Source organism: Callithrix jacchus, chromosome X, assembly GCF_049354715.1.
Source record: "Callithrix jacchus isolate 240 chromosome X, calJac240_pri, whole genome shotgun sequence".
Taxonomy (NCBI): domain Eukaryota; kingdom Metazoa; phylum Chordata; class Mammalia; order Primates; family Cebidae; genus Callithrix; species Callithrix jacchus.
The window spans coordinates 131,296,494-131,317,477 of NC_133524.1; the positions used below are offsets into that span (position 1 = coordinate 131,296,494).

The 20,984-nt window shown below is 42.5% G+C and overlaps 3 protein-coding genes across 12 annotated transcripts; all 3 read right to left on the minus strand.

Moving 5' to 3' along the window:
* Positions 1-53: 53 nt before the first annotated feature.
* On the minus strand, positions 54-1,129 carry LOC144580998 (uncharacterized). The gene is made up of 3 exons (XM_078362533.1): positions 899-1,129; positions 510-650; positions 54-266 (listed from the first exon to the last, which is right to left on the minus strand). Exons 1-3 carry the CDS (start codon positions 915-917, stop codon positions 109-111), a joined length of 318 nt encoding a protein of 105 aa, XP_078218659.1. The 5' UTR covers positions 918-1,129; the 3' UTR covers positions 54-108.
* Positions 1,130-1,256: 127 nt separating this feature from the next.
* On the minus strand, positions 1,257-6,257 carry LOC144580996 (uncharacterized). Of its 2 annotated transcripts, none has more exons than XM_078362524.1 (11): positions 5,596-6,257; positions 5,207-5,347; positions 4,818-4,958; positions 4,431-4,571; positions 4,041-4,181; positions 3,650-3,790; positions 3,268-3,402; positions 2,459-2,593; positions 2,063-2,203; positions 1,672-1,812; positions 1,257-1,429 (listed from the first exon to the last, which is right to left on the minus strand). In XM_078362524.1, exons 2-11 carry the CDS (start codon positions 5,310-5,312, stop codon positions 1,272-1,274), a joined length of 1,380 nt encoding a protein of 459 aa, XP_078218650.1. In that variant the 5' UTR covers positions 5,313-5,347; positions 5,596-6,257; the 3' UTR covers positions 1,257-1,271. The 2 variants fall into 2 exon arrangements, with proteins under 2 accessions (XP_078218650.1, XP_078218649.1); XM_078362523.1 differs by having other exon boundaries at positions 5,602-6,255.
* Positions 6,258-6,278: 21 nt separating this feature from the next.
* Positions 6,279-20,944, minus strand: LOC108587753 (uncharacterized). 9 transcript variants are annotated; one of them, XM_078362514.1, is made up of 19 exons: positions 20,689-20,944; positions 19,559-19,653; positions 15,369-15,471; positions 12,926-13,066; positions 12,539-12,679; positions 11,761-11,901; positions 11,000-11,140; positions 10,699-10,758; positions 10,224-10,364; positions 9,849-9,989; positions 9,466-9,606; positions 9,174-9,233; positions 8,734-8,844; positions 8,323-8,460; positions 7,931-8,071; positions 7,540-7,680; positions 7,153-7,293; positions 6,761-6,901; positions 6,279-6,511 (listed from the first exon to the last, which is right to left on the minus strand). In XM_078362514.1, the coding sequence occupies exons 3-19, from the start codon at positions 15,466-15,468 to the stop codon at positions 6,294-6,296; spliced, it is 2,238 nt and encodes a 745-aa protein (XP_078218640.1). In that variant the 5' UTR covers positions 15,469-15,471; positions 19,559-19,653; positions 20,689-20,944; the 3' UTR covers positions 6,279-6,293. The 9 variants fall into 9 exon arrangements, with proteins under 9 accessions (XP_078218640.1, XP_078218641.1, XP_078218639.1 ...); XM_078362515.1 differs by lacking the exon at positions 19,559-19,653 and having other exon boundaries at positions 12,587-12,679; XM_078362513.1 differs by lacking the exon at positions 19,559-19,653.
* Between the last annotated feature and the right edge of the window lie 40 nt (positions 20,945-20,984).

The window sequence follows — 20,984 nt, forward strand, 5'->3', positions numbered from 1 at the left end:
GACATCTGATAACCCTCAAATTGAGGCTACTAAGGTATTTACAACAGAGTTACCCTCTACCATTCATGAAATTATGCCTGCTTAGGGAAACCGAGTAGGACAGCACAACTAAGAAGCAGACATACACAGATCTCTGGTCCTCCTGGATGAAATTCCAGCTGCTGCCATATTACCAAGCCCTGGTGGAGCAGTTGACAAGACGTTATCAGGTACCGGTTGGCTGTTACTTCTCTTCTCTTCACGGACGCTGTGCGTGACTGCAGCATCTGGAAACCAAATGAAATGGTTGAGCTGTGAGTAATTTGCATTATGTAAACCACACAGGCATAGCCCTCAGATGCTCAGCAGCTAGGAAATTATCACTTGGAGAAGAATATACCAGGTAGCACTCTGAGAACCCTAAAATTGAGGCCAGGAAAGATAGTACAACAACACTAGATTCTTTCCTCATGACACTCTGCATGCATATAGAAACCAAGTAGGACAGTATATCGAGTGAACAAACATACACTGATCCCTGGTACTCATGGATGAAACACCAGCTGCTCCTATATTAATAAGTGCTGGGGGAATAGTTGAGAAGACATTATTGGGTTCTGCTTCAGCGTTTTTAATCTTCTCCCCATGGACGTTGTGAGTGATGTTAGAATCTGGAAAGACAATGAAGACGTTAAGTTTTGAGTTAAGGGCATTATGTCAGCCCACAGGTATATCCCCCTGATGATCAGTTTCTAGAAAACTATTTCAAAAAGCCAGAGAGGATATGCCAGATGGGCATCTGAGAACACTCAAATGTGCTCACGAAATATAATACAACAAAATCACTTTCTCCTATTCAGGACACTAGTCATGCCTATGAAAACCAGGTGGGATAGTACAAATGAATAAGCAAACATACACTGATCCCTGGTGCTCATGGCTAGGAGACCAGCTGTGGCCAAAAATGTAAGTGTTTGTAGAACAGTCAACAAGTCGTTATTAGATGTTGGTTGCTTATTTTCCAGCTCCTCTTCACGGACATTTTGAGTGACGGTAGCATCTGAAAACCAAATGAAGAGGTTGAGCTGTGAAGTAAATACATTATGTGAACTGCACAGGTATATCCCTCTGATGATCAGTTTCTAGGTAATCATCAAAAAAAGCAGGGATGAATATGCCAAGTGGACATCTGATACCCCTCAAATTGAGGCTACTAAGGTATTTACAACAGAGTTACCCTCTACCATTCATGAAATTCTGCCTGCTTAGGGAAACCAAGTAGGACAGCACAACTAAGAAGCAGACATACACAGATCTCTGGTCCTCGTGGATGAAATTCCAGCTGCTGCCATATTACCAAGACCTGGTGGAGCAGTTGACAAGATGTTATCAGTTGCTGGTTGGCCATTATTTATCTTCTCTTTACGGACATTGTGAGTGACTGCAGCATCTGGAAACCAAACAAAGTGGTTTTGCTGTGAGGTAAGTGCATTATGTCAACTACATAGGTTTACCACGCTGATGGGTAGTATCTAGGAAATTATCTCATACAGAAGAAAGATATACCAGCTAGTAATCTGAGAACCCTAAAATTGAGGCCAGGAAAGACAGGAAAACAACACTACATTCTTCCCTGCTTACACGATGCAAGCATGTGGAAACCAAGTAGGACAGTGCACCGAGTGAACAAACACTGATCCCTGGTACTCATGGATGAAACACTCGCTGCTGCCATATTAATATGTGTAGGTGAAACAGTTGGGAAGACTTTATTGGGTGCTCCTTCAGCATTTTTTATTTTTGCCTCATGGACACTGTGAGTGATGGTAGCATCTGGAAACAAAATGAAAAGGTTTAGATTTGAATTAAGTGCATTACCTCAACCCCACACGTATATCACCCTGATGCTCAGTTTCTAGAAAACTATTTCATAAAATCAGAGATGATATGCCAGAAGGCCATCTGAGAACACTCAAATGCAGCTCATGAAAGATAATACAACAAAATCACCTTCTCCCATTCAGGACACTAGGCATGCCTATGAAAACCAAGTAGGATAGTCCAAATGAATAAGCAAACATACACTGATCCCTGGCGCTCATGGCTGGGAGACCAGCTGTTGCCAAATAAGGAAGTCCTTGGAGAACAGTTGACAAGACGTTACTAGGTGTTGGTTGCTTATTTTCCGTCTTTTCTTTGCAGACATTTTGAGTGACGGTTGCACCTGAAAACCAAAGGAAGAGGTTGAGCTGTGAGGTAAGTACATTATGTCAACCCCAGAGGTATATCCCTATGATACTCACTTTCCAGAAAATAATCAAAGAAACCAGGGTAGGATATGCCACGTGGCTATCTCATACCCCTCAAAGTGAGGCTAGGAAAGTACATACAACAAAATTAACTTGTAGCATTCATAAAACTATGCCTCCTTAGGGAAACCAAGTAGGACAGTACAACTAAGAAGCGGACCTACACAGACCTGTGGTTTTCATGGATGAATTTCCGGCTGCTACCATATTACCAAGACCTGGTGGAGCAGCTGACAACACATTGTCATGTGCTAGTTGGATGTTATTTATCTTTGCTTCACGGATATTGTGAGTGACTGCAGCATCTGGAAACCAACAGAAATGGCTGGGCTGTGAGGTAAGTCCATTTTGTGAATGGCACAGACATATCCCTCTGATGCTCAGTATCTAGGAAATTATCTCATAAAGAAGAAGGACATACCAAGTAGCAGTCTGAGAAGCTTAAGATTGAGGCCAGGAAAGATAGTACAAAAACTACATTCTCCCCTCATGACACTATGTACGCATATGGAAACCTAGTAGGATTGTAAACCAATTGCACAAAGGTACACTGATACCTGGTGCTCATGGATGTCACAACAGCTGCTGCCATATTAATAAGTGCTGGGGGACTAGCTGGGAAGGTTTCATTGAGTGCTGCTTGGGCATTTTTAATCTTCCCTCACAAAAACTGTGAGTGATCGCAGCATATGGAAATGAAATGAAGGGGTTCAGTGTTCAGGTATGGGCATTATATTAACACCACAGGTATATCCTCCTGGTGGTCACTTTCTAGAAAACTATTTCATAAAGCCAGAGAGGATAGGAAAACTATTTCATAAAGCCAGCAGGGGTGAATATGCTAAATGTACATATGATGCTCCTCAAATTGAGGCTTGGAAATTATAGACAACAAAATTAATTTGTAGCATTCATCAAACTATGCCTGGTTAGGGACACCAAGTAGGACAGTACAACTAAGAAGTAGACAAACACACACCTCTGGTCCTCGTGGATGAAATTCCAGCTGCTGCCATATTACCAAGCCCTGGTGGAGCAGTTGACAGGATGGTGTCAAGTGCTCGTTGGACGTTATTTATCTTCGCTTCATGGACATTGTGAGTAACTGCAGCATCTGGAAACCAAATGAAGTGGTTGAGCTGTGCGTTATGTGCATTATGGCAACCGCACAGGCATACCCCTCTGATGTTCAGTAAGGAGGAAATTATCTCAAAAAAAAAGAAGGACATACCAAGTAGCAATCTGAGAACCGTAAAGTTGAGGCTAGTAAGGATAGTACAACAACACTGTATTCTTCCCTCATGACACTACACATGCATATAGAAAACAAGTAGGACAGTACGCCAAGTGAGCAAACTTACACTGATCCCTGGTACTCATGGATGAAACACCTGCTGCTGCCATATTAATACGTGCTGGTGGAATAACTGAGAAAACATTATTGGGTGCTGTTTGTGCATTTTTAATCTTCTCCTCACGGACATTGTGAGTGATGGCAGAATCTGGAAATGAAATCAGGAGGTTCAGTTTTGAGTTATGTGTGCTATGTCAACTCTACAGGCATATCCTCCTGATACTCAGTTTCTAGAAAACTATTTCATAAAGCTGAAGAGGATATGCCAGATGGCGATCTGAGAACACTCAAATGCAGCTCACAGAACACAATACAGCAAAATCACCTTCTCCCGTTCAGGACACTAGGCATGCCTATGAAAACCAAGTAGGATAGTCCGAATGAATAATCAAACATACACTGATCCCTGGTGCTCATGGCTGGGAGACCAGCTGTTGCCAAATATGGAAGTCCTTGCAGAACAGTTGACAAGACGTTATTAGGTGTTGATTCGTTATTTTCCATCTTCTCTTTGCAGACATTTTGAGTGACGGTAGCATCTGAAAACCAAATGAAGAGGTTGATCTGTGAGGTAAGTACATTATGTCAACCCCAGAGGTACATCCGTCTGATCCTCAGTTTTCTGGAAATTATGAAAGAAACCAGTTTAGGATATGCCACGTGGCTATCTGATCCCCCTCAAATTGATGCTAGGAAACTATATACAACAAGATTAACTTGTAGCATTCATCAAACAATGCCTCCTTAGGGAATCCAAGTACGACGGTCCAACTAAGAAGCAGACATACATAGATCTCTGGTCCTCGTGGATGAAATTCCAGCTGCTGCCAAATTACCAAGCCCTGGTGGAGCAGTTGACAAGACGTTATCAGGTGCTAGTTGACCATTATTTATCTTCGCTTCACGGACGTTGTGAGTGACCGCAGCATCTGGAAACCAAATGAAGTGGTTGAGCTGTGTGTTTCATGCATTATGTCAACCGCACAGGCATACCGCTCTTATACTCAGTATCGAGGAAATGATCTCATAAAGAAGAAGGACATACCAACTAGCAGTCTGAGAACTGTAAATTTGAGGCCAGTAAAGATAGTACAACAACACTGTATTCTTCCCTCATGACACTACGCATGCATATAGAAATCAAGTAGGACAGCACGCCAAGTGAACAAACGTACACTGATCCCTGGTACTCATGGATGAAACACCCGCTGCTGCCATATTAATACGTGCTGGTGGAATAGCTGAGAAGACATTATTGGGTGCCGTTTGGGCATTTTTAATCTTCTCCTCATGGACATTGTGAGTGATGGTAGAATCTGGAAATGAAATCAGGAGGTTCAGATTTGAGTTATGTGTACTGTCAACTCTACATGTATATCCTCCTGATACTCAGTTTCTAGAAAACTATTTCATAAAGCTGAAGAGGATGTGCCAGATGGCGATCTGAGAACACTCAAATGCATCTCACAGAAGATAATACAACAAAATCACCTTCTCCCATTCAGGACACTAGGCATGCCTATTAAAACCAAGTAGGATAGTCCAAATGAATAAGCAAACATACACTGATCCCTGGTGCTTATGGCTGGGAGACCAGCTGTTGCCAAATATGGAAGTCCTTGCAGAACAGTTGACAAGACGTTATTAGGTGTTGGTTGGTTGTTTTCCATCTTCTCTTTGCGGACATTTTGAGTGATGTTAGCATCTGAAAACAAATGAAGAGGTTGAGCTGTGAAGTAAGTCCATTATGTCAACCCCAGAGGTATTTCTGTCTGATCCTCAGTTTCTAGAAAATTATCAAAGATAGCAAAGTTGCATATGCCATGTGGCTATCTGATACCCCTCAAATTGACGCTAGGAACATGTATACAACAAAATGAACTTGTAGCTTTCATTGATCTAGGCTTCCTTAGAGAAATCAAGTCAGACGGTATGACAAAGAAGCAGACCTACACAAACCTGTGTTCCTTGTGGATGAAATTCCAGCTGTTGCCGTATTACCAAGACCTGGTGGAGCAGCTGACAAGACATTGTCAGGTGCTAGTTGGCCGTTATTTATCTTGGCTTCACGGACATTGTGAGTGACTGCAGCATCTGGAAACCAAGAGAAATGACTGGGCTGTGAGGGAAGTGCATTATGTCAACCACAGCATACCCCTCTGATGCTCAGTATCCAGGAAATTATCTCATAAAGAAGAAAGACATACCAAGTAGCACTCTGAGAACCTTAAGATTAAGGCCAGGAAAGATAGTACAGCAAAACTACATTCTTCCCTCATGACACTATGCACGCATAAGGAAACCTAGTAGGATAGTAAACCAATTGCACAAAGGTACACTGATCCCTGGTGCTCATGGATGACACAACAGCTGCTGCCATATTAATAAGTGCTGGGGGACTAGCTGGAAAGGTTTTATCGGGTACTGCTTGGGCATTTTTAATCTTCTTCTCACAGACATTGTGAGAGATCATACCATCTGGAAATGAAATGAAGGGGTTCAGTTTTGAGTTACGTGCATTATGTTAAACCCACTGGTATATCCTCCTGATGCTCACTTTCTAGAAAATTATTCCAGAAATCCAGAGAGGATATGCCAGGTGGCGATCTGAGAACACTCAAATGCAGCTCACGAAAGACAATACAACAAAATCACCTTCTCCCATTCAGGACACTAAGCATGCCTATGAAAACCAGGTAGGATAGTCCAAATGAATAAGCAAACATACACTGATTCCTGGTGCTCATGGCTGGGAGACCAGCTGTTTCCAAATAAGGAAGTCCTTGGAGAACAGTTGACAAGACCTTATTAGGTGTTGGTTGGTTATTTTCCATCTTCTCTTTGCAGACATTTTGAGTGATGGTAGCATCTGAAAACCAAATGAAGAGGTTGAGCTTTGATGGAAGTGCAGTGTGTCAACCCCAGAGGTATATCCCTCTGATCCTCACTTTCTAGGAAATTATCAAAGGATCCAAGGGTTGATATGCCACGTGGCCATCTGATACCCCTCAAATTGATGCTAGTAAACTATATCCAACAAAATTAACTTGTAGCATTCATCAAACAATGCCTCCTTAGGGAAACCAAGTAGGACAGTACAATTAAGACGCAGACGTACACAGATCTCTGGTCCTCGTAGATGAAAGTCCAGTTGCTGTCATATTACCAAGACCTGGTGGAGCAGTTGACAAGAGGTTATCAGGTGCTGATTGGCCGTTATTTATCGTCTCTTCAAGGATTTTATGAGTGACTGCAGCATCTGAAAACCAAGTGAAGTGGTTGAGCTGTGAGGTAAGTGCATTATGTCAACCCCACTGGTATGATATCCCTCTGATGCTCAATTTCAAGGAAATTATCACAGAAAGCATGGGTGAATATGCCAAGTGCACATCAGATACCCCTCGAATTGAGGTGAGGAACGTATATAGAACAAAATTGACTTGTAGCATTCATCAAACAATGCCCCTTAAAGAAACCAAGTAGGACGGTACAACTAAGAAGCAGACATACACAGATCTCTGGTCCCCGTGGATGAAACTCCAGCTGCTGCCAAATTACCAAGTCCTGGTAGAGCCGTTGACAAGACGTTATCAGGTGCTGGTAGGCGGTTATTTATCTTCTCTTCACAGACGTTGCGAGTGACCGCAGCATCTGGAACCCAAATGAAGTGGTTTAGCTGTGTGTTTCATGCATTATGTCAACCACACAGTCATACCGCTCGGATGCTCAGTATCGAGGAAATGATCTCATAAAGAAGAAGGACATACCAAGTAGCAGTCTGAAAACCGTAAAGTTGAGGCCAGTAAAGATAGTACAACAACAGTGTATTCTTTTCTCATGGCACTACGCATGCATATAGAAACCAGGTAGGACAGTACGCCAAGTGAGCAAACGTACACTGATCCCTGGTACTCATGGATGAAACACCAGCTGCTGCCATATTAATACGTGCTGGTGGAATAGCTGAGAAGACATTATTGGGTGCCGTTTGGGCATTTTTAATCTTCTCCTCACGGACATTGTGAGTGATGGTAGAATCTGGAAATGAAATCAGGAAGCTCAGTTTTGAGTCATGTGTACTATGTCAACTCTACAGGCATATCCTCCTGATACTCAGTTTCTAGAAAACTATTTCATAAAGCTGAAGAGGATATGCCAGATGGCGATCTGAGAACATTCAAATGCAGCTCATGAATGAGAATACAACAAAATCAGCTTCTCCCATTCAGGACACTAGGCATGCCTATGAAAACGAAGTAGGATAGTATAAATGAATAAGCAAACATACACCGATCCCTGGTGCTCATGGCTGGGAGACCTGCTGTTGCCAAATAAGGATGTTCTGGTAGAACAGTTGACAAGACGTTATTAGGTGTTGGTTGCATATTTCTCATCTTCTCTTTGTGGACATTTTGAGTGACAGTAGCACCTGAAAACCAAATGAAGAGGTTGAGCTGTGAGGTAAGTGCATTATGTCAACCCCACTGGTATAATATCCCTCTGATGCTCACTTTCAAGGAAATTATCAAAGAAAGCATGGGTGAATATGCCAAGTGCACATCAGATACCCCTTGATTTGAGGTGAGGAACGTATATAGAACAAAATTGACTTGTAGCATTCATCAAACAATGCCCCTTAGGGAAACCAAGTAGGACAGTACAACTAAGAAGCAGACATACACAGATCTCTGGTCCTCGTGGATGAAATTCCAGCTGCCAAATTACCAAGCCCTGGTGGAGCAACTGATAAGAGGTTATCAGGTGCTGATTGGCGGTGATTTATCTTCTCTTCACGGACGTTGTGAGTGAATGCAGCATCTGGAAATCAAAGGAAGTGGTTGAGCTGTGAGGTAAGTGCTTATGTCACTGCCACATGTATGTTTTTCTGACAATGAGATTTAAGAAATTGTTGCATCACACAAGAGGCTGTATCAGGTGGCGATCTGAGACCCTTCAAGTTTAGGTCGGAAAAGATAATACAACCAAAGCACCTTTTTCCCTGCATGATACTGCATGTTTATGGAAACCAAGTAGCACAACGTAGTTAGTAAATAAACATGCAGAGATCCCTGGTATTCGGGGGTTGAATACCTGCTTCTGTGAAATTCCTAAGCCCTGCTGTAATAGTTGACAAGAATTCATGAGGTGTTGTTTTGTCACTTTTTATCTTTTCTTCACAGACATTTTGAGCAATGGTAAAACCTGCAAACCACATGAAGAGTTTCAGCTGTGAGCTAAGTGCATTATATCAGCCCTATAGGTCTATCTCTCTGACGCTCAGTTTCTAGGAAATTATCTAATAAAGCAGGGGAGGATATGCCAGGTGGCCCTGTGAGAACCCTCCAATTGATCCCAGGAAAGTATATGCTATAAAACCACCTTCTACCTTTCATGAAATATGCAATCATATGGAAACCAGTGATGACACTGCAACTAATTAAGAGACATACACAGATCCCTGGTACTCATGCATGGAAGAGCAGCTGCTACCATAAGACCAAGCAGTGGTGGAACAGGGGACATGATATTACCAGTTTGGGATGGGCCATTTTCCATCTTCTCTTCATGTACATTGTGAGAGATGGTACCATCTGGAAACCAAAGGAAGATTTTGAGCTTGAATTAAGTGAATTACGTCAATGCCACTGACGATCAGTTCCTAGGAAATTATCCCATAAAGCAAAAGAACACATCAAATGATGATCTGCGGCTCCTCAAATTGAGGCCAAGGAAGACAATTCACAAAACAAGCTTCTTCCCTTCATGGCACTATGCCTGCATATGGAAACCAAGGAGGACAGTACAAGTAAAAAATGAACATACACAGATCCCTGGTACTCATTGCTGGAATACCAGCTCCTGCCATATTAATAAACCATGCTAGAATATTTAGCCAGACGTTATCCTGTTGTGGTTGGTCATTTTCCATCCTCTGTTCATGGACATTGTGACTGACGGTGGCATCTGGAAAACAAATGAAGAGGTCAAGATAGGAGTAGGTGCATTATGCCGCCCCCACAGGTATATCCCTCTGATGCTCAGCTCCTGAGAAATTTTTGCACAAATCAAGATGACATGAGCGGCATCTGGGACCCCTCAAACTCATATCAAGAAAGATAATACAACAAGATCTCCATCTCCGCTTCCTGACAATATAAATGCATATGGAAACAAAGTAGGAAAATCCAACTAAAAAGTGAACATACACAGACCATCGGTACTCATGGCTGGAATAGCAGCTCCTGCCACATTAGTAAGTCCTATTGGAGCAGTTGATGAGATGTTGCCATGTTGGGGTTCGCCCTTTTCCATCTTCTCCTTAAGGACATTATAAGTTTTGGTAGCATCTGGAAACCAAATGAAGAGCTGTGAGTAAGTGTATTATGGTAACCCCACAGGTATATCTGTGCTCAGTTTCTAGGAAATTATCTCATAAACCAGAGGATATACCAGGTTGCCATCTGAGACCCCTGAAATTGAGGCCTGGAAACATAGTATAACACAACCACCTCCTACCTTTTTTGACACTATACATGCATATGGAAACCAAGTGGGACAATAATACTAACAAACAAACTTACCCAGATCCCTGGTACTCATGGATGAAATACCAGTGGCTGCCATATTAATAAGTCCTGGCTGAAGAGTCAACAACACGTTGTCAGGTGCTGGTTGGACATATCCCATCTTCTGTTCATGGACGCTGTGAGTGATTGTAGCGTCTGGAAATCAAAGAAAGAGGTTGAGCTGTGAGGTAAGTGCATTAGGCCAAACCATAATTATATCCCTCTGATGCTCACTATCCATAAAATTATTTCATAAAGCAGGAGGATATATAAGGTGGTGTATATATCTGGGACCACTCAGATTTAGTTCAGAAAATATAATACAAGAAAGCCACCTGCTTCCCTTCAGAAGGCACTACGCATGCTTGTGAAAAGCAAGTAGGACAGTACAACTTATAAGCGGACATATAGCGATCTCTGGGACTCATGGCCGGAATAGCAGTTGCTATCATATTACAAAGCCCTGTAAAATCAGTTGACAAGACGTTACCATGTTGGGGCTGGCCATTTTTCATTCTCTCTTCATTGATATTGTGAGTGACGGTAGCATCTGGAAACCAAATGAAGAGTTCAAGCTCTGAGGAAAGTGCATTATGTCAACCCCACAGGTATATCCCTCTGGTGGTCAGTTTCTATGACATTAACCCATAAAGCAGGACATATCAGGTGGAAAATGAGACCCCAGAAATTCAGAACAGAAACAATAATAAAAGAAAACCACCATTTTCCCTGCATGTCATTGCACGCATACGGAAACCCAGTAGGACATTATAACTAGTAAACAAACATACGCTGATCCCCAGTACTCAGGGGTGGAATACCAGCCCCTGCGAAATTTATAAGCCCTTCTATAACACTTGACAAGAATCTATCAGGTGCCATTTGTTCATTTTCTATCTTCTCTTCACAGACATTCTGAGGAACAGTAGAATCTGGAAACCAAAGGAAAAGGTTGAGCTGTGATGTAAATGCATTATGTCAGTCCCACAGGTGTATCCCTCTGATGCTCAGTTTCTACGAAATTATCTAAGAAACAGGGTAGGATATGGCTGGGCACGGTGGCTCACGTCTGTAATCCCAGCACTTTGGAAGGCTGAGGCGGGTGAATCTCGAGGTCAAGAGATCAAGACCATCCTGGCCGACACGGTGAAACGCTGTCTCTACTAAAAATACAAATATTAGCTGGGCGTGGTGGTGCATGCCTGTTATCCCAGCTACTCAGGAGGCTGAGGCCGGAGAATCACTTGAACCCGGGAGGTGGAGATTGCAGCGACCGAGATAGCATCACTGCGCTCCAGCCTGGGCGAGAGAGTGAGAATCAGTTTTGAAAGAAAAAAAAGAAAAAACAGAGAGAGAGAGAGAAAGAAAAAAAGGGAGATAAAAGAGGAAGGAAGGAAGGAAGGACGGACGGATATACGGATGATATGCGGCCATCTGAGACCCCTCAAATTGAGAGTAGGAAAGAAAATACAACAAAACCGACTTCTACCATTCATGAACATATGCATGTTAGGGAAACCAACTATTCAGTACTACTAATTAAAAGACATACACAGATCCCTGATACTCATGGATGGAATACCAGCTGCAGTCATATGACCAAGGCATAGTGGAACAGTTGACAAGACTTTATCAGTTTGGGGTTGGCCATTTTCCATCTTCTGTTCATGGACATTTTGAGTGACAGTAGCATCTGAAAACCAAACAAAGAGGTTGAGCTGTGAGGTAAGTGCATTATGACAACCTCACTGGTATATCCCTCTGATCTTCACTTTCTAGGAAATTATCTGATAAAGCAGGAGCAGACATCATATAATGATTCGAGTTCCATCAAATTGAGGTTGGGAAAGATAATTCACCAAAACCACATTCTCCTCTTCATGACATTACGCATGAATATGGAATCCTAGTAGGATACTACATCTAATAAACAAACATACACACATCTCTGGTACTCATCACTAGAATACCAGCTCCTGTCATATAAATCAGCTGTGGCCGAACATTTCACAAGACACTATCTGGTTGCAGTTGACCATTTTCCATCCTTTCTTCACGGATATTGTGATTGACGGTAGTATGTGGAAACCAAGTGAAGAGGTTGAGCTCTGAAGTAAGTGCATTATGTCAACCCCACAGGAATATCCCTCTGATGTTCAGTTTCTAGAAAATTATCTAAAAAATCAGGAGAGAATATGCCAGGTGGCCATGTGATATCCCCCAAATGGAGTCTAGGAAAGAATATGCAACAAAACCACCTTCTACCGTTCATGAAAATATGCCTGCTTATGGAAATCAGGTAGGATAGTACAATAAAGAAGCAGAGATACACAGATCTCTGGTCCTCGTGGATGAAATTCTAGGGGCTGCCAAATTACCAAGACCTGGTGGAGCAGTTGAAAAGACAGTATGAGGTGCTGGTTGGCCGTTATTCATCTTCTCTTCATGGATGTTGTGAGTCACTGCAGCATCTGGAAACCAAATGAAGTGGTTGAGCTGTGTGTTATGTGCATTACGTCAACTGCACAGGCATACCCCTCGGATGCTCAGTATCTAGGAAATTATCTCATAAAGGAGGAGGACATACCAGTTAGCAATCTCAGAACCCTAAAATTGAGGCCAGAAAAGACAATAAAACAAAATTACCATCTTCCCTCATGACGCCATGAATGTATACGGAAACCAAATAGGACAGTACAACAAGTGAACAAACTTACACTGATCGCCGAAACCCAGGGATGAAATACCAGCTGCTACCATATTAATAAGCGCTGATGGAACAGTTGGAAAGACATTATCGGGTGTTGGTTGGCCATTTTTAACCTTTTCTTCACAGACATTGTTAGTGACGCTAGCATCTGGAATCCAAATGAAGAGGCTCAGGTGCAAGATAGGTGTGTTTTGTCCCATCATCCCGGTGAGACAGCTATGTATGAATCAGTTTCTATGGAATTATTCATTTCACGAAACAGAAGGACTTACCACATGGAAACATATATCAGGTCAGATTACACAATAAAACTACGTATGTATCTCTTGGCATAACGATGGTATGTAGTAAGTACGACAGTAGAATAAACATTCACAGATTTATTGCACTCATCATTTTGTATCATCTTGCTGCCCTTTACAATTCTCACTTGATATCGCTTTTATAGTTCACCTATACATGCCATGCTGTGCGCAGCAGGAAAGCCAGACTAAGTGAGGCCTTGTTAACTTGCCTCCTATCTACCTCATATAATCTGAGAAAATAGAGGTGGCTATTGGAGTTGAACACTCTTATCTCCACTCCATCGTCACACATCTCTAGTTTTTACGTGATTCTACAGATCCTCCCCTTTTGTCTGGAAAAGTAACATTCTTTTTACTCCAGGTCTGTCACCTCTTTCATTTATTCATTGTCTGTGGCAGGCGGCATGCCAGGAGCTGGGGATCAGCAGTAAAGAGGACGGAGAGCAACGGTCCCTGCCTTTGTGGGACTCATATCCCCATGGGGCAGTCACACAGGACATACACAATGAGCAAATGAAACAAGTAGCATTGGGCTGGTGTCGGGGAAGTAGTCCACAGGCCTGAGGGAGACAGCAGCAGAGGGAGCCTCAGGGGCTCTGGCTCCTTGTGCAGAGCCATCTGAAGAAGTGCCATTGGACAGGGCTTGGAGGAAAAAGCAGAGCCTTCTGTGGAGAGGCAGAGGGAGAGTTCCAGACTGCGGTGAGGCCAAGGGTAGGGGCTGGAGTGGGAATGGACTGGGCACTACAGGGTGTTAGACAGAGGCAAACAGAGCCAGGAGGAAATGGATGGGACCCTTGTTAGGAGAGGGAGAGTTGAGGATGGGGTTTTAGGAGGGAAATGGCATGCTGACATAATTTTCTAGCCACAGGGTTAGAGAGTATGCTACAGATGAGGGAAGATTAGAAACAGAGCTAAGAAGATGTTGTACTACCTTGGTCAGCGATCACGGCAGTGTGCACTGGAGGGATAGAGGGAAATGGTGGGATGCAGAGTTTATACTGGGCATTGACTGCTGAACTTGATAAGAGATTGGAAATGAGATTATAATAAAAGAATCATAAGAGAAATCATAAGTGACTTTAAGTATTTTGGGGTGACCTACTAAGTAAAAGTATACCAGGCATGTGCAGGAGGGGTTAGGCAACCGACTACGGGAGCGGAATGCTGCCAACTCTTCCTGATTCTGGTTCAGTGACCTTATGTCGACAGCTTGAACTAGGCCATGGTGGGATTATTTGTACCGTGGACAGCTGAAAACTCTAAAATCAGGACTTCTGAATCCCCCATACCTGTGAACAGCTGCTTGTTACACCTTTGTGGATGTTTCACCTAATGGACAGTGTCTTTAACTGAAACAGTGAAGGCTGCCAGTAAAGTATTTTTGGAGAGAGGGAGGTCAGAAATTTGAACTTGGAGAGCTGGTTGAAATGTAGATGCCTGTTAGACACCCTATAGAGATACAACACGTGTAGTTGTTTATGAGTTTGGATTTCAGGAGCAAGTCGTAGCCTAGAAGTTTAATGGTGACAGTTCTTGTAGTGTGAATCATTTAAAATTCTAAGACAGCACGACATCACCTAAGGAGATAGGATATTGAAGAGAAGAGAGGATAAGATCAAGTTTTGGCGCCCTGAAATATTTAGAGGTGGGAAGGAAGAGGAGAAAAACAAAAAAGGAGAAGGAAAATGAGCCCTTAGTAACAGAGTAAGAAATCCAGGTGTCTGGGGACCCAAGAAGTTTTCCGTGCAGGAGGGCGTAAACAACTGTGTCACATGCTGCTGAGGAATTGATGTCAAAGTGCAGCAAACATGGCGACCTCGATGGCACTATTTTCATTGGAGTAGACTAAGAAGAAGCCATACTGCACTGGGTTAGAGAGGAGTGTGTGGACAGGCGGAAAGTGAGCAGACCTGTCCCCTTGTTGTGCCCACCACCTCCTTCTGCCTCAGGAACCTGCTTTATTCATCTCACGCTTGCAGCAACTGCAAATTGTTGCACCTAATTAGAACCTTGCCCTTCCACTTGCAAATGTGCTCATATCTGTTCATCCTTCAAGGACAAGACCACAAATGTCCTTTGACAGGATTGAAGCCCAAAGATTGGATTCCCCCTCAGCTTCCTGTTGGTGTAACCACAGGGACGTACCCTGCCTTGTCGTAGAATAATAGCGTCTCTTGGATTTTCTGGAACGACTCCTTTTCCTTCGATGCCTTCTTGCAGCCTGATTTACTTTGTCACTCCTCATTTGCTGAAAAACATCAGTGAACATATTGCATTAAAGACAAATACAACCATTGCAAAGTCACAGTCTTCATATGCATACACAGCCATGCATTTATATCATTAAGTTTTAGCCAAAGGTCAAAGATTCATCATCACACACGATGCTCACAGAAGAGGCAAGCCAACTATAATGTAGTTTCAGTGAAACAAGCGAAGGCAAAATACAAGGTGTTATCCAAAGTCAAAAATGGTACAGTCACGATTAATCGGAGTGCTTGAGGAATGAGTGGCTTTCATCAACCAAGGCAAGAAACATGCTTATCTCTCTAATGTAGTACACATAATTGTCTCTCAGCCCTTGTTAGGGGACAAAAAAAAGCAAATACCGTTTTTATTTTTTAGTTGTTGAAAGTTACTTATTAACAAATACTGATTAATACATTATTAGATAATATACGTAGACAGTGAAAGGTAGCATCGATTGAAAAGGTAAATTTTCCCACCTCCAAGCTTATGGTGACTCAAATATGTTCATTTTGGAGCCAGGCAGGGGCAGGAGGTGCTTTGAAATATTGGTGGTAAATAAGACATGAAATTGAAGGATATACTAGGTTAACTAAAAGGTCCTGCCATCAAAAGATAACCCGAGCATATGCTCCTGCCTACTAAAAAAGTACAATTTGGCACTATTTCTACTGAAAGTATATAAAAAAATTGAAAAGGAGGGACTCCTACTACATTTTAGGAGACCAGCATCATCCGGATACCAAAATCTGGCAGCGATACAGCAACAACAAACACTTCAGGCTGGTGTTCCTGATGAACAATGACACAAAAATCCTTAATAAAATCCTGGCCAACTGAATCGAGCAGCACATCAAAAAACTTATCTACCATGATGAAGTTGGCTTCATTGCCAGGACTCAAGGTCAGTTCAGAATAGGTAAATCAATAAATGTAATTCATCACATAAATAGAACTAAAGGCGAAAACCACATGATTATCTCAATGGATGCAGAAAAGGCCTTTGATAAAATTCAACATCCCATTATATTAAAAGCTCTCGGGCCGGGCGCGGTGGCTCAAGCCTGTAATCCCAGCACTTTGGGAGGCCGAGGCGGGGGGATCACGAGGTTAAGAGATCGAGACCACCCTGGTCAACATGGTGAAACCCCGTCTCTAATTAAAATACAAAAAATTAGCTGGGCATGGTAGCACGTGCCTGTAATCCCAGGTACTCGGGAGGCTGAGGGAGGAGAATTGCCTGAACCCAGGAGGTGGAGGTTGTGGTGAGCCGAGATTGTGCCATTGCACTCCAACCTGGGTAACAAGAGCGAAACTCCGTCTCAAAAAAAAAAAAAAAAAAAAAAAAAGCTCTAAAGAAACCAGGTATTGAATGAATACATCTCAAGACAGTAAGAGTCATATATGACAAACTCACAGCCAATATCATATCGAATGGGAAAAAGCTGGAAGCATTCCTCTTGAAACTTGCACAAGACAAGGATGCCCTCCCTCACCAGTCCTCTCCAACATAGTATCAGACGTTCTGGCCAGGGCAATCAGGCAAGACAAAGAAAGAAAGGCTATTCAAATAGGGAAAGAGGACATGAAGTTATCTTTGTTTGCAGATGACATGGCCCCATATATAGAAAATACCATCATCTCAGTCCAAAAGTTTCTGAAGAGGATAAGCAACTTCAGCAAACTCTCATGATATAAAATCCATGCGCAAAAATTGCTAGCATCCCTGTATACCAAAAAAAGGCAAGCAGAGAGCCAAATCATGAATGAACTCCCATTCACAATTGCTACAAAAAGAATAAAATACTTATGATTACAGCTAACAAGGGAAGTGAAGGACTTCCTCAGAGGGAACTTCAAACCACTGCTCAAAGAAATCAAATGGAAAAACACTCCATGCTCACGGATAGGAAGAATGAATATCGTGAAAATGGCCATACTGCCCAAAGTAATTGAGAGATTCAATGCTATTCCCATTAAACTACCATGGACATTCTTCACAGAAGTAGAAGAAACTCTTTTAAATTTCATATGGATCCCCCGCAAAAAAGCCACAATCGCCAAGACAATCCTAAGCAAAAGGGAGAAAGCTGGAGGCATCATGCTACCTAACTTCAAACTATACCGTGGGGCAACAGTAACCAAGACGGCATGGTACTGGTAGAGAAACAGATACATGGACCAATGGACCAGATTAGAGAACTTGGAAGTAAGATCACACAATGATAAACATCTGATCTTGACAAACCTGACAAAAATAAGCAATGGAGACAGGATTCCCTATTTAATTAATGATACTGGGAGAATTGGCTAGCCATATACAAAAATTGAAACTGGGCCCCTTCCTTACAACTTATACAAAAATTAACGGAAGATGGATTAAATACTTAAATGTAACATCCAAAACTATAAAAACCCTATAAGAAAATCAAGGCAATATTATTCAGGACATAAGTTCGGCCAAAGATTTCATGACAAAAATGCCAAAAGCCATGGCAACAAAATAAAATCTGACAAATGGTATCTAATGAAACTAAAAGCCTTCTGCAGAGCAAAATGAACAATAATCAGAGTGAACAGACAACCTACAGAATGGGAGAAAACTTCTGCAATCTGTCTATCTGACAAAGGTCTAATATCCAGAGTCTACAAGAAACTTAAACACATTTACAAAAGAAAACTAAACAACCCCATTAAAAAGTATGCAAAGGACGTGAACAGACACTTCTCAAAAGAAGATATTCATGCGGCCAACAAACATATGAAGAAAAGCTCAACATCACTGATCATTAGAGAAATGCAAATCAAAACCATAATAAGATACCATCGCACACTAGTCAGAATGGCGATTATTAAAACGTCAAAAAACTAGAGATGCTGGCAAGGTTGCGGAGAAAAAGGAACATATATATATTTGGAAAAGCTAAGACAATATTTAAGAAAAAGAACTAAGTTTGTAGACATACACTACTAAACACGAGATTTACTATAAAGGTAGAGTAATTGAAACAGTATGGTATTGGAGCAATGACAGACAAATACACTAAAGGTAGAGGACATGGAGGCCAGAAAGGATCTAGAAATGGAAAACAGCTAGATTTACCACAGAAGAGTGGAAAGACTAGTGCTTTTAAAAAATGCACTTCATAAATGCAGGGAAAATACTAACTTGGACTCTTACCCCATCCCACTCCAGAAAAAGTTACTAAAGATGGATAGTAAATCCAGTACAAAACATAAGATATTAGTGTTACAGCTTTAGAATAGGCCAAGGTATTTTTGATTAGGATAAAAAGGCACTAACGATAAAGAATACATTGTTTAATTAGACATAATTAAATGTAAAACTTGTATTCCTCAAAAGACAGTCTTAGGAGTGAAAAAGCAAAGCATATCTGTAGATTACATATTATATAATATATAGTATAGGTTATATATAAAAATATACATTAATCATATATATGTATATATCTGACAAAAAAATGAGTGGAATCCAGAATATAACCAGAACTACAAATCAATTTTAAAAAATAAACATTGCAATAAAACGTGCGGGAAACAGCTGAGTACTCATTCATAAGAGTCATACTCAAATATGACTTTAATCATCACATAAAATATACCCAGACTATGACTTTACTCCAATCCATGAAAATTTATTTGAGATGAATGGGAGATCTAAAAGACAGCTTAGAATATTATCATCATGGCATTGGGCGAGGCAAAGATTATTCTTAAAATAATAGGAAGCACCAGCCCTAAACAAGAAACTGATTAATAAAATTAAGAGAATCTGTTCATCTAAAACACAATATTGAGATAGTGTAAGAGCAAAACAGATTTGTAGAAGATACTAAAATTGTGTGTGTATTTTAATACATGTACATATATGCCTGTGTGTATGTGTCTAACTGAAACCCAGAACTTATATGTAAACCACGAATCCATTTTTAAAATACAAATATCTCAATAAAATTTGGAGGAAAAGTGCTGAAAAGGGACTTCGTAAAAGACATATTTAAATGGCGAATAAACACATTTAAAAAGTGCTCTAAAAATAATAAATAGGTGGGCACAGTGGCTCATACCTGTAATCCCAGCACCTTGGGAGGCTGATGCAGGCAGAGGCCACTTGAGCCCAAGGGTTCGAGACCAGCCTGGGCAACTTGGCGAAACGCCGTCTCTACCAAAAAATACAACGATTAGCCAGACTTGGCGGCATGCCCAAAACTGCAAATGCAGACATAAGGAGAGATCACTGCACACTCATCAGAGTGGCTGAAATGAAAGACTAATTGCACACCCAGGGTGTGCATCTGGAACCTTCAAACATTTCTGGACAGAAATGTTTCCTACACAGACACCCGATGGGTACGGCTGAAAGGTGAGATAGTTCCCGGGGAAAGAGCTCCTTCACGACTGAGAACCAACGGAGGAAAAGCACCCCAACCCGGGGCAAGATAGAGCTCCCAAGGTCAGGTGGCCTCCCTCATGGCTGACACAGAGCTCTGAGAGTCCCACCATAGGCTTAGAGAATCCAAGAAACAGCACCCCACTCCCTCGCAGCACTGGGAGACAGCACCCACAGATAATAATTTAAAAACCCAGCACCAAGAGAAAGCATCCGATAGGCGTCCCAATCGGGGATAAACAGATCCAAAGAAAAGCCAACACATCCTAGCTGAGAGTGAGCAACATCCAAGGCCAAATGTGCCCCACGGCTGACATCAGCAGCCAGCGAAGAGTCTCTCGCGGGCTGAGATAAACCCCGCGACAGAGAGTGAACCCACAGGGCAGTGATCATGTGTCCGCAGGACAGCCACCCTCACCCCAGCCCCGAACACAGACAGAGTCCCTAAGGCAGAGTCTCCCCGCAGTGTCGTGGCCAAGCGGGGAAGAAACACCGCCGCACCCGAAGGTGACACAGGCGACCAATGTAGGGTCCCCACCCTTGGGTTCAGTCATTGCAGCAGGAAAAGTTCGTCGCATCACTAAGAGGGAGTCCCCAAGAAAAGCTCCCCAGCCCCACAACATAACCGAGACGGGGTGTCCAAGGAAAAGGCTCCCCGACAGCTGACACACGCGCCCATGGTAGTGTCCACACAGCGAAGCCGTACCACTCACCGGACAAAGAACACCCCAGAAAAGAAGCTTTCCTAGGAAAAAGGACACCTTCTGGGGAGAAATTAAAGCATCCAGGGAAAAACTGCCCACTTACGTGGTCGTGAAGTCTTGACCTTGCCGGAGGAGCTGCGGCTGCACTTCCCAAAATGGCAGAGAAGTTGTGGCGCCTCCCCACTGCTGGAACTTTCTAGAAACTTGCTCTCTGGGAGTTATGGGAAGTGTGCCCCGGATGCCTGTGAGTGATGCTCATTGGGAGGCGTCCCACCAGAAGCACCAATCTGGTAAGGCTCAAGGGAGGCAGAAGGCAGGGAAGCTGCCGGCCACCGCGGGCCCCGCCCCAGCCGAACACTGGGAGCCTGTTGGGGGGGCCAGAGTCCCGAAGTGAAGCCT